The 12,856-nt window shown below is 51.6% G+C and overlaps 1 protein-coding gene across 1 annotated transcript in view; it reads right to left on the reverse strand.

Moving 5' to 3' along the window:
- LOC106827903 (complement C3-like) overlaps positions 1 to 10,805 on the reverse strand; it is a 31,470-nt gene extending 20,665 nt beyond the window's left edge. The window contains exons 1-19 of the mRNA XM_044753121.2: positions 10,620 to 10,805; positions 9,683 to 9,875; positions 9,059 to 9,221; positions 8,892 to 8,962; positions 7,945 to 8,039; positions 7,759 to 7,841; positions 7,583 to 7,673; positions 7,285 to 7,387; positions 7,078 to 7,204; positions 6,735 to 6,850; positions 6,488 to 6,634; positions 5,905 to 6,114; positions 5,567 to 5,773; positions 5,020 to 5,178; positions 4,592 to 4,721; positions 4,240 to 4,311; positions 3,878 to 4,078; positions 1,960 to 2,068; positions 1,605 to 1,690 (exon numbers count right to left, since the gene is read on the reverse strand). Of these exons, the coding sequence (XP_044609056.2) occupies positions 1,605 to 1,690; positions 1,960 to 2,068; positions 3,878 to 4,078; positions 4,240 to 4,311; positions 4,592 to 4,721; positions 5,020 to 5,178; positions 5,567 to 5,773; positions 5,905 to 6,114; positions 6,488 to 6,634; positions 6,735 to 6,850; positions 7,078 to 7,204; positions 7,285 to 7,387; positions 7,583 to 7,673; positions 7,759 to 7,841; positions 7,945 to 8,039; positions 8,892 to 8,962; positions 9,059 to 9,221; positions 9,683 to 9,875; positions 10,620 to 10,693 (2,437 nt within the window). The 5' untranslated portion in view covers positions 10,694 to 10,805. The remainder of the gene's footprint in view (positions 1 to 1,604; positions 1,691 to 1,959; positions 2,069 to 3,877; positions 4,079 to 4,239; positions 4,312 to 4,591; positions 4,722 to 5,019; positions 5,179 to 5,566; positions 5,774 to 5,904; positions 6,115 to 6,487; positions 6,635 to 6,734; positions 6,851 to 7,077; positions 7,205 to 7,284; positions 7,388 to 7,582; positions 7,674 to 7,758; positions 7,842 to 7,944; positions 8,040 to 8,891; positions 8,963 to 9,058; positions 9,222 to 9,682; positions 9,876 to 10,619) is intronic.
- Between the last annotated feature and the right edge of the window lie 2,051 nt (positions 10,806 to 12,856).

Raw genomic sequence — 12,856 nt, forward strand, 5'->3', positions numbered from 1 at the left:
ATTATGGATATATCTGGGTTAAGTAAAATGTCTTACTAAAATTGATTTCACCTGATCCTTTTTTATGGGGCTATGAGAAAATTTAAAATGACGTATATGGCTCACATCATATTTCTATTGGATTGTGCTGGTCTACACTGAGCAAAAATGATGCTCAAAACATGGTTACTTGTGGTACAACAGTCACCAGATCAAATTTGACCAAAGTATTGATGCAAGTGAAACTTACAAAACCACTATCACCCTAAAAATAACGTTACACTGAGAAATCTATTAAGATTTAATAATATTTTTTCAGTTATTCTTCAAAAATCTGAAAAAATATAATCAGAGACTTGAGCAAAATCCTTATTTTCCAACCTACAGCCATTTACTCATCACCCTCAAGGTTTGCTGTAGTCACTGGTGCTATTTACCTTCCTTACCTACTATTTGTTTTCACACTTTTTAAACTCAAATTTAATGTGGCATCCTTACAGTATGTGAGATCCCAACTTCTTGCACCGTAAGTAGGAGGTTACCCCAAGGAAAACAAAACAATTTCGTTAAATACTGGCTAGTTTGTGTTGCCTGCAGAAAGCTAGACCCCTTCTCTCTCTTTGTTAAAAAACATAAATGGAGATAAACAAGAATTGAAGTGGAGGTGATGGCATCCTTGCACCAGATTAGCTTTTCTTCTGGAACGAGGTGGAGGATGGAAACTGAACTAAAAGGCATCGACTCCTGATACACAATTTGTGTCATTTTTAAGGCAATGGAACAATTATTCCATGTGATACTGTAACAGTGAGTACATGTCCTGATACATTTGTCCAAACCCACAGAATGTAACACCAAGAGTGAGCCCTAAACTGTCACCTCCAGTTAATAACAATGTATCAATATTGGCCCGTCGATTGTAACCAATGGGTGACATTAATGCAAACAGGAGTAAAAGATAGGGGAATCTGGGGAAAGGGAGGGGTATATGGCAATTCTCTGTAAACATAAAATGGTTTAATAAAATCTACTTATTTAAAAAGGAGAGATTCTGATGCATGATTTGTATTATTTAAGAAAGTGTCTCTGCAGCTCTGAAAGACATCTACTCTCTGATCTCTAAAATGTTTGACTCCAATAATAACAACAATAATGGCTCACACTCATTGAAAAAAGTTTTTGTTGTTGCAAATTATTCTGTGTGAAACAATAATGGTGGATACACATTGTTATATATTTGTCCAAACCCACAGAATGTACGACACCAAGTGAACCATCACGTCAAGTATGAACTTGGGGTGATAATGACCCCATGTAGATTCTCGATTGTAACAATTGCGCCACTCTGGCGCAGGATGTTGACAGTGGAGGAGGCCGTGCGTGTGGGGGTGGCAGAGGGTATGTGGGAAATTTCTGGACTTTCCACTCAATTTTTCTGTCAAACAAAAACTCCTATACAAACAAAATCTATTTACAAAAAGCACTGACTATGTCACCCACAGTCTAGACTCTTTGACTCCCCCCCAGTAACCAGGGGTCAAGGGACAAGCCACCAAGAAACAGAGAAAATACCCAGGAGCCCTGGGGTCCTGCCTCCTGAGGTCGGGGCCCCCACCTTCCCTCACCTTTCTTGTCCGACAAGCTCACAGCCAGAATCTCCCAAGTAGTGATGGAGTCTTTCAAAAACACGTTCATGATCTTGGTGGAGACTCTGCATGAGGGAGAGAAGGGGACATCAGGAGAAGGCATCGAGCAGAGTGGAGGGGGACAGCTGGTATGGAGGGGCCCCAAGGGCCCGGTTGGAGGGGGCCACATGTAGGTAGCAACATTCTTGGTTTTTCTGGGTTGGGCTGTGGGGTTCCACAGTGATTCCAGAAAAGAGGGGGCATTGGAGGTGCATGCAAATTAAAGAATCTGGTCTGGGGCATTGATAGGAGCTGGCCTGGGGGTGGGTTGAAGTGGGGGTTACTCAAGTTTTACCCATTTTTCTCTGGTTCTTTTAATTCCTCTATGCCCCACAGCCAACTCTCAGGGAACTGGCTTCGGGAAATGATGTCCTCTTCCGGGATGATGTCTTCATCCAGGTCACCTGAGAAGGATGGGGGTGCAATCTGGGTTTACAACAGACCCACTTCCCCACTGTGCCCTTAAATATTCATCTCAACAGCCCTGGAGGGGTTCTTAGTAGGGGAAACACACCCACAGCTGTGTGATGACTTTTGGAGGGGCTCAGGTACATAATATCTCTTCTGTGAGAGTCTTGCCCCAAATGCAAAACCTGAACGTGATCATGAAGCAACACGAGACAGCCCAAAGTGCAGCACAATCCCAAAATATCCGGAATATATACTTCATAAACGTCAAGAGCGTGAAAGTCATGGGAAAATGGAAGTGCTGCCAGGGACTGGACAGATCCAAGGAAACTAAACAGACCCTGCCAGTAAATGCAATGCGCAATTCTGGAGTGGATCCTCTTCCTATAAATGACCAAAAAAAAAAAAAAAAAAAAAGAAGAAGCTGGCGAAACTTGAATGAGTCTGAGGATTTGCTGGAGGTAACAAATCAATGTTAATTTCCTCATTCTGACAATTGTGCTGTGGTTTCATAGGAGAGTATCTTTGCCTCTAGAAAATCCACATGAAACTATTTGGGGCTGTTGGGGCATGAAACAATTCAGGGGGAAATTGCTTTTTATCTGCATTTCCCATTTTTCTGTTAAGTTGGAGACTGTTTAAAGAAACAAATAAAAGGAGATGAGACAATTCTTTGGATGTTGGTCCGCCAGCTCGCCACTGTGGAAGTTTCCCAGTCTTCCTTAGTTTTGAAACAAAGGTGTTCTTTTTCGGTACTTTTCATCCTGTAATCGATCGTGTAAGTTCCCTCGATTTCAAGAGCCGCTCACATGCCCTTCGCTATTGGAATCCAATTGGATGATCACAGTTTCCCGTCCCCCGTGAAAATGACAGGAGGTACCAAAGAAAGGTTGCAATCGTTTATGGAATGATCACTAAAGCAATGACCAGTTTGTGCATGATGGCTAAATAGAGAAATTTGGACAAGTTTGAATGAACTGTGACCTTGCCGAGGTGACCTTCACAAACGTTCTGGGCTGCCTGAAGTACACTCCCCACATGTTCAGTTTCAACAATGCCCATCCTACTGGAAAGGTCTTCCTCTGATTAAGACATAATAAAAGATGTTTAAGAAAAGAAGAGATCAGACCACACTGGGCTCAAAGCTTTTCAGCAAATGGCAGTTAGGACTCCTGTCAATTTTGTAAATGCCACTGTGTGGTGGAGATCACTCCAGTTTTGCTCAAAATGGGCTTATTATTAAAAAAATTCTCTTGGCTTTGCCTAAGATGTATTTGGCCCGATATGTAAACTTTCAAGTGTGTATGTGTTTTATCTTATCCAGAACTGAATGACCCAATGAATGAATGAATGAATGAACGAATGAATGAACGAACGATCCTAGGCATCAAGGTAGGCACCTCTCTTTGAAAGGCAACATAAATTAGTTTTCTTCGGTAAAGGCAAGCTTAGAACCCATTTTAGTCTTCCCATTGGCAGCTAGTGTGACCAGCTCTATCATCTAGAACTTTCCCTGAGGGGGTGGATGTCCTGGGCACTGGCAACATCAAACTTCAGACGGACAGGGGCGGGACAAGGATGACCATCCTAGGCAGGAAACGCCTTTGCCCTCAGGCAAGGAATCCTCCCTCATTGGACCAGGTCCTTTTCTTTCCCTCAGACCTGGATCCCTAGCTCCTCAACTGAAGGATTCCTCCTCCCTCAGACAGGGCCTCCTCCCCCCTCAGACTGGACCTCCTCCCCGCTCAGACTGGACCTCCTGCCCCCATCAGACAGGACCTCCTCCCCAGGCCCCCGTCACTCACTTCTGGCCAGGCCCAGGGAGGTGTCCCGGCTGTGCTCAAGCCGCAGCTGGGTGATGTGGGTGCAGCAGTCCAGGAAGGCCTTCACGCACGCCTGGTCGTGGAGGATGAACTGGGCCCTGCGCTGGCACGAGAAGCCCATGGGGTTCTCCCGCATGCCGTCCTCGCAGCACTTGCGCAGCTCCTTGTCCTTGTACTGGCCCGCTGCAGGGGCACAGACCCCACTCACAGCGGGAGGAACTCAGGACAGACCCCGGGGAGGACTGCCTCAGCGCCCGGCCCTCCCTTCCTCCCTCTTTGGCTGGGATCCCGAATGGGCAAGGCCCAGGGTGGGGAGGCGGGCGAGGGCTGGTGGAGACTCCCACCTTTGTCCATCCTCTTCTCCATGAGCTGCACGGAGCGGCGTCGCCGGGCGGCTGGTTTCGGGCACTCAGGATCTGGGGGGCAGGTGGACCAGAAAGAAGGTGGATTAAGCACCTACTGGACATCCATGGTTTACTCCTCACAGTGGCCGTGAGGTAAGGGTGCTACTGCCCCCTTTGACAGATGGAGAAACTGAGGCTCCATCTCAGTAGGAGAAGTGACTTGCTAGACGGTGGTGGAGGCAGGACTTGAACCCGGGGCCCCCTGAGCCCAGAGTCCTGCCCTCAACATGCCTCAGCATCTGGGAGGTGGAGGCACGGCCCCACCCTTGACCAGCGCTGGCCGCATCCTCACCTGTCCTCTGGGCAGTCTGCAGGTCTTTGTTGGTCTTGAGAGCCAGCCCAGCATCCATGAAGACGCCGGCATAGTCCCTCCCACTGCCGGGCGTGCAGCCAATGTCTGCCTTCTCCACTGTGTCCCAGATCTGTGGGGAAGGAGAGGGTCAAGCGGAGCATGAGGCCAGGCCAGCAGGGCCTCCACCAACTCACCAACATGTCCGTCCAACCCACCTTCATCCTCATCCCGGTCCCCGGCCGTTCAGTGCATGATTCCAGACTACACTGATGTAGGACCCTTAGAAATGTGTACATTCCCATGACCATCCCCAACCCGGACCCATGACTGTCACATTCCCATCTTCACCCTGAACTTCCCACCTCAGCTGAAAGCCACCTCTTTGCCTCCACCATTGTCAACCCCCTCTCAGTGACGCCAGGGTTTACCTTCCTCTGTGTCAACTTGTTCTTCTTATTCAGCACAAACACGCCCTTGTCCACAGCCACCAGCCCCACTCGGGCCCCCCGGTCACCCTCTATCTTGAGGGTCATCTGTTGCCCAGGCAGATGCTGCTTCTCCTCCTTGCCACCACCTTTCACCACCAGCTGTGGGGAGGGTGGGGGGGGAGGGTAAAGTCAGTCCTGTGAGGCCCCCGTGTCAGTCAGCCGAGGACAGGGGAGATCCTGGGCTGGGCTGGAAGGACAGAAAGGTGGAGACAGAGAGAGAAGAAGGGAGATGCGCAGAACCAGGATCAGGCAGAAAGGCAAGGAAAGAGAGACAACTGGGAGCAAGAGGGATACTGAGACTGAATCAGAAAAGGAAGAAAGAACAAGATGGAAAAGCAGAAGAGAGAGGCAGAAACTCTGCGAACGTTGGAGAGAAATGGATTCAGAAGGCTGGAGAGAGGCAGAGCCAGAGGCACAAGACAGAGAAAGGATGGCCAGGCGGAGAGTCGTAAGATGGGCAGAGAGAGGGGGATGCGGGGAAGCTCACCGTGCCCACGCACGAGTCCTTGACGTCCACCCACACGGAATCGGCCACCACCTCCCTCTGGCCTTTGGCGTTGATGAGCGTGTAGTAAGCCACCAGGCGGAAGGAAGGAATGAAGTCCGTAGTGATGGTCAGGGGCAGCACCACCAGGGCCTGGCCGGGCTCTCGCACCTGGCGTCCCGCTTTCAACAACTTCCCCTTGTTCATGATCTGGGGGGGCAGGTTGGCATAAGGATGGGGAAGGTGGGAGGGAGGATGGAGGGGATCCAGGATGGGGGAGTGCTCCTGGGGGTGCTGGAGAAGCGAGGAGGAGGGGCTGGGGATCCTGGGAAGCCACAGACCAGGTAGGTGTAGTAGCGAATCTTGGCCTCCTGGCCCGGGTCCGTGCGCAGGTGGAAGTTGACATTGAGGGTCTCCCCAGGCTTGAGCTCCATGCGAGGCACGGAAAGGTGCAGGTAGTTTCCGGAGCCACCCAGGGTGTTGTAGGGGTGGGCCTGCATGGTCTTGGTGGCCTGTCGGGCATCCGGGATACCCTCCTTCCTTGTTTTTACCTGGGCAGGGAAAGAGGGATGCATGTGGATCCCCCAAAGATGTCCCCATCCTAATCCTGGGACCTGGGAATGTGGGACTTTGCAAATGGGATTGAGCTGAAGATCTGGACACAGGGAGATCATATTGGATTAGTGAGGTGGGTCAAAGGTAGTCACAAGGGTCCTTATAAGATATCCAGGCAGATGGCAGGACCCCACTGTGCAGACAGGAGCCCCTCTATGCCAAAGAAAACACCTCTATGTTTCTTTCTGCAAATGAAAGGACCCCCACCGTGCACATGGCAGGATCCCTTTGTACAAACGTCAGGACCCTGCTGTACCAATAAAGTCCCCGTCTCCCCGGTGTAGGGTCCCGAGGCTGGCGCAGACTCACAGTGATGGTCAGGGGCTGCTGGCTATTGGGGGTGTTGACGCTCAGCTTGGCCACACCGTCATCCTGGGTTAACGACTGCACATTGCTGCCCTGGGTGACCACGGGGATGCGGCGGGCTGGGGAGCCGTCGGGGTTCGTCACGAACACCTGTGGGTGCAGGGGCAGGTGGAGGGGGTTGAGGCAGACCCAGAGGTGTGGCCAGTGTTCAGGAGCAGGGTGGGGGGTGCAGCCCCATCCTGGGTCTCACCATGAGGTCGAAGGGCATGGCTGGTTTGAAGAACTTGGGCGTCTTGGTGAAGTGGATCTGGTAGGGGGAGGTCACGATGGGGATCCCGCTGCGCTCCGCCTCCACCATGTCGCTGCCTGAGGGGGCCAGCCATGAGGATGGGGTCCTGGCCACCCTTCAGGTCCAGGCCTCCTCTCTCAGATTGGACCCTGCCTTCATCTTGGGCCTCCCCCCTCAGACTTGGCCTTCCCTATCAGACTGGACCCCACCTTCATTCTGGGTCCCCTCCTCGCTCAGATGGGCCTCCCCTCTCAGACAGGACCACATGGTGGTGCTGGGCCTCCACCCTCAGATCAGGCCTCACCTGAGTGCAGGATGACGGTCACGGACACGTACAATGACTTCCCCACCAGGGCATCCGCTCGTGAGGGCTGTACCCCATTCAGCAGAACGTCTCTTTTCAGCACGGCCTCCCCAGTGCCGTCCTCGATCTGGGGGAGGAAATGAAGGCTCAGGGAGCAGAAGGGTTCAGACGGGAGGGAGGGGTTCAGAGGAGGCCTCTGTCACGTACCACAACGCGGGTGAGGGACTGGGCCAGCGAAATCCTCCGGTCACCATCCTGGACCCCAAAGATGACGAAGGCTGTTCCATCCACGTTCTTCCCATATAGGAACCTGCAAGGTGAGGACAGTCTCAGATTCTTCCCTCCTGACAAGGTGAGTTTCTGCCCCAAACCTCCACTGACCCAGAGCCCCCGGTCTCTCACCTCACCCTCACCTGGCCCTCACCTGGCCTCTCATCTGGTCCTCACCCAGCTCTCACCTGGTTCTTACCTGTCCCCTCACCTGGCCCCACCCCTAGCCCCTCACCTGGCCGTGATGGTGACCTCCAGGCCATTCGGATCATCAATGTAGTAGAATTTCTCTGTGGGCTCCACTTGGACCTCGAAACTGGGGAGCACTGTGGGGGGGACAGACAGTGGTGGTGGGGGGCCGGCTCTGGGCCCAGCATGACGGACCCCCGCCCGGGTCTCTCGTCCTCTTACCATATTCCTTCACCTCGAACTCGGTGGAGAAGACCTGCTGTGGAGAGTCTTCATAATGGACTCGGATCTTCCACTGCCCCATGCTGCAGAGAAGGCAGGTGAGTGATCCGGCCAGGCCCGGCAGCCCCCCACCAATAAGCCCGGGCTGGGGGCGTCCTGAACCCCCTCCTGGAGGGCAGGACATACTTGACCAGCTCCGGGATGTTCCAAGACAAGGGCAAGATGCCAAACTGGTTGTGAGAAGACAGGGAGTCCCGCTTGATTTGAATGCCATCGGGGGTCTGTGGGGAGACAGGGAGGGGTGTGGCACTATGGTTAAGAACCTGGACCTGGATTGGTCAGCCTGGGTTCAAATCCCCACTGTGCCGCTTACAAGCTGTGTGACCTGGGGCAAGTTACTTCGCCTCTTTGTGCTCAATGTAAAAGAAGATAAATATAGCCCCTACTTCGCTGACTTGGAACGTAGTTAATATAAGCTCATTATTACCTGTGACTCTCTGAATTCGAGTAATAACTAGCATTTATTACCTACTTTTGTGCTGGACCCCTGGCTAAGCATTCAGTGTGTGCTAAGCCACACAGAAGTGCCTACATTTGACATTTCGACCCAAAAGAATAGCAATTTTGCGTGGTTTGACCTAATACACATATCACTTCATTGTTGTCAACGGTGAAACGGCAGGAGGTATGATGTAAAAAACTGGTTTTCTGGCTTCACTTGGAAATTGGGATAACTGTGGATAATGCATTCTTGATGGCACAAGGTGACATCTAACTGGAGCTGGGTAGATCAGTGCCTTTAGATGGGGTGTGTGTTCTCTGTTCTCCGGGGATCCCACCAACCCCAAAAGTCAGCTCGCAGCCATCAGAACCCGGTCCCTGTTAACTTTGCATGATTTCAATAAATATTCATGAAGATCCTATGAGGAGGACATACCTCCTCCCTCCCTCTTCCCCTCCCTTCTTCCAGTCCCTGCCTCATCTCTGATCCTCCCCCTGTTTGTGCCTCGATGTGTTTCTTTGCCTTTGGGTCTCTGCCGCTGTGCCTGACCCAGTGTCTCTGTCTCTGTCTCCATGTCTTGTCTCTCCCGAGTCTCTGCCCGGGTGCGTTTAGGGCCCTGGCCGGTTGGTACCTCGATGCTGATGATAACGGTCCTGCCCACGGGCAGCAGCTTGCTGTCAAGGGTGAAGATCCGATACAGGACTGGGAGGAGGCAAGAGAGGAAGGGACAGATGGTGAGGCCCTGCCTCTCCCCACGCGCCTGCCCCCGCCCTCTCCAGCCACCCTCCGGCCCCTTACCCGTGGAGCCTGGGGTGTAGATGGTCTTGTCGGTCTGGATGAAGAGGTACCCGCTCTGAGCACTGACCAGCACCACCTTCTCCACCGTGGTGCCCCCGAAGGCCGCATGGACAGTCACGAAACTCTGCCCCTTTGCTGATCTCAACTCCTTGCTGGCCGGGATCTAGGCAAGGACCAGTGCATCCTTAGGGGTCTGCTCCAGGGCCCCAGGTCCCGGACCCAGCCTCTGGGCCTTGGGCTGGGTCCACACCTGCGCCTCCTCACAACAGAGCCTGCCATCCCTCTGGTCTCCCGAGTTTGCCCAGGTATGGGGAGTGGAGAGGTGCTGGGAGAGGGGATAGGCATCCAAGAGGGCGATGGGGAGAGGGAACCAGACAGGGGGTCAGAGGACGGGAGTTCAGAAGGGGAAGAGGGCTCAGAGACGGTCGGGATGGGAAAGGGTGGGGTTCAGAGGAGAGACTTAGAGATGGGAAGGGCGCTGAAGGAAGAAAGGGCTCAGAAAGGGAAGGCGCTCAGATGGGGATGGGCTCGGAGTGGTGGGTCTCAGAGGGGAATGCATTAGCAGGGGGAGGGTCTCAGAGAAGAGGGGGGTGTCAGTAGGTCCAGGCTCCAGTGTGCTCCCACCTTGATGGTGACCGTCCCCAGGTAGCCATTGGCTTTGGTCAGTATGGTCTTCTCGCTGGACAGCACTTGCTTCTTGGCCGGGAAGTCTTGGACTGTGACCGTGACAGAAACGTCCCCTTGTGCTTCGTGGGCCTCCAGCACCACCATCTCCTGGTTCTCCAGCCGCAGGATGTTGGGGGTGATCATGGAGAACCTGCCAGAGTGGGGTATGGGGGTGGAGCTGTCGTCCCAGGGAACCGACACTCCAGCTCATCGGAGTCAACACTGTCCCCGGGGCTCTACCTGGCCCCTGGTCCTGGAGGGATCCAAGGACATGCGACAGCCAGGGGTTGCAGATTCCATCGACCCCTGAACCTCAAAGCCTAACCAGCAACTCCCCAAGACTCTGGACTTCCAAACCCACAATTGCCTAAGCCCACAGTCCTGGAGCCCTAACCCCTAAACCTTCAAACTCCCGCAAGTCTCTAAACACCCAACCCTCTACATGCCCAACCCCTCATGCTCCGAACCTCTAAACCCCAAATCCAGAAACACTCTAAACCTAAGCCTCTAGCAGACCAAGCTTGTAAACACAACCACATCCACTCCCCAGAGGACATAAACCCAAACAGCAAGTCCCTAAGCTTACAAACGCTGACGCTCCCAAATCCTGTGAGGTCCAGGCCTCCGAGATTCCCAATCACCCCATTGGGAGTATCACTGAGCACCCCATGCGCTCTGGACCTACAGGCCCCCGGTTCTATAACACCCAACACCCGTCCCACAGCACCCGAATTCCACAAGCTCTCAACCTCACAGGCAGCCCCAACTTATAAACATCCTGACCCCTGAGCCACAGACACCCCAATGCACCTGAATTCTGAAGGGACCGCTCCCCACAAATGCCCACTCCCACCTCAGAAGCAGCCTTAATGGGGGTGGGGTCGGGACTACTCACAGGGGGTCCCCCAGGGCCAGGGGGAGGCTGCTCAGCAGAAGCAGCAGCAGGCTGGGACCCGAGGCAGGGCCCATGGTGCAGGGACCGTGGAGGGACAGAGGGACGGAGGGACTGAGGGAGAGGACGGGGAGGAGTGAGCAGAGACCTCTGGAAGCCTCCTCTTATCTGGTGCCCGCCTCCTCCTCTCTCTCAGCCCAGCCCTCCACCCCCATAACCCCCTCTTCTCTGGGACTGCCCCAGATTTCTCAATACTGTTCCTTAAATTTTCCAGTCCCTGGGGCGGGCACATCCTGGGGTAAATAACCTGAGGACGTGTCCTCCTGCAGCATGAACACAACTGCCCCCGCTCTGGACTCCCTCAGGGTCAAGGCCAGCTGTTAGACAGGGACCTCCCCCTGTCACATCCCCTTTGTGCTGGAGGAATAGTGAGGGCCAGAGAGCCCCCCACCTCAGGTATCTGGGCCTGGCCTCCTGTCCACTTTTGATCATGCATATATTAACCAAATTCTTCCCACGGGTCCGCCTCTCTGTTGGTCCTAGAATCTCCCTCCATGCTAGGCTGGGGACAGGGGGCAGAGTGCAGCACAGACATTCCTAGCCCCATGGAGTGTCTTCCCCAGGGGAGACGAAGAACTCTGCTTCTTGGAGGGTCAGGGAAGGCTTCTTGGAGGAGGGGACATTTCAGCTGGGCTTTGAAGTATGTGTAGGAGTCCCTACCCAGGTGAGCGTGTTTCCTAAGGCAATGGGAGCCTGGAGCTCCCTTTACCTGCCCTTCTCAAGATGCCTCAGTAGCTATGATGGTTAAAACAAGTCATCATTGAGGAAAGTCCCCACGGTTAGCTTCTGTATGTTTTTTACATCAACATTCACTTAGGATGTTACTAGTATTATAAATTGTATTTCATTTTTTGTGTGTGAATCGACAATATAATCATATGGTTCAACATCCAAAAGGTTGAAGTAGATCTACAGGAAAAGGTAACCTTCCTCCCATTTTTGTTGCCTGTCATGCAGGTCTCAGATGTGACCAGGTACCCAAATCTCAAGTTTCTTTGCAGAGGTATCTTACGAATTTACAAGCGTTAGCAAGTTTTAAAAACAACCATCAGCATGCTCCACATATTACTCTTCCTGGTCTCTCTGGGTTATGCCTTGATTTTTGTAAAAAATTATTTTACTGAGGTCATATTAGCTTACAACATTGTCTAAATTTCAGGTGTGCATTATTATATATCAGTTTCTGTATAGACTGCATTGTGCTCACCATTAATAGTCTAGTTTTTATCTGTCATCATAGATATATGCCCATTTACCCCTTTCGTCCTCCCCCTACCCACTTCTCTTCTGGTAACCACTAATCTGTTCTCCTTATCCATGTGTTTATCTTCCGCATTTGAGTGAAATCATACCGTGTTTATCTTTCTTTGTCTGGCTTATTTCTCTTAGCATAATACCATCTTGGTCCATCCATGTTGTGGCAAAGGGACTTTTTCATGACTGAGTAGTATTCCATTGTATATAATATACACCACATCTTCTTTATCCATTCATCAATTGATGGGCACTTGAGTTGCTTCCACATCTTGGTTTTTGTGAATAATGCAGCAACGAACATAGGGGTACATAAGTCTCTTTGAGTTGTCCATTTCGTATCCTTTGGGTAAACACCCAGTAGCGGGATGGCTGGATCATATATTTCTATTCTTAATTTTTTGAGAAATCTGCATACTGTTTTCCATAGTGGCTGCACCAGTTTGCATTCCCACCAGCAGCGTGTGAGGGTTCCGTTTTCTCTACATCCTCTCCAACGTTTGTTATTTCTTGTCTTGGTGATTATACCCATTCTGACGGGTACAAGGTTATATCTCATTGTAGTTTTGATTTGCATTTACCTAACAATTAGTGATGCTGAACATCTTTTCATGTGCCTGTTGACCATCAGTATGTCTTCTTTGGGAAAATGTCTGTTCATATCCTCTGCCCATGTTTTGATCTCGTTGTTTGTTCTTTTGTTGTTGAGTTGCATGTGTTCTTTATATATTTTGGAAATGAACTGCTTGTCAGATATATGATTTCCAAACATTTTCTCCCAGTTGGTGGGTTGTCTTTTTGTTTTGCTTATGGTTTACTTTGCTGTGCAGAAGCTTTTTGGTCTGATGTAGTCCCATTTGTATAGTTTTTCTTTTGTTTCCCTTGCCTGAGTAGACATGGTCTTCGAAAATACTGCTAAGACCAAT

This window comes from Equus asinus, chromosome 20 (assembly GCF_041296235.1).
Source record: "Equus asinus isolate D_3611 breed Donkey chromosome 20, EquAss-T2T_v2, whole genome shotgun sequence".
Classification (NCBI taxonomy): domain Eukaryota; kingdom Metazoa; phylum Chordata; class Mammalia; order Perissodactyla; family Equidae; genus Equus; species Equus asinus.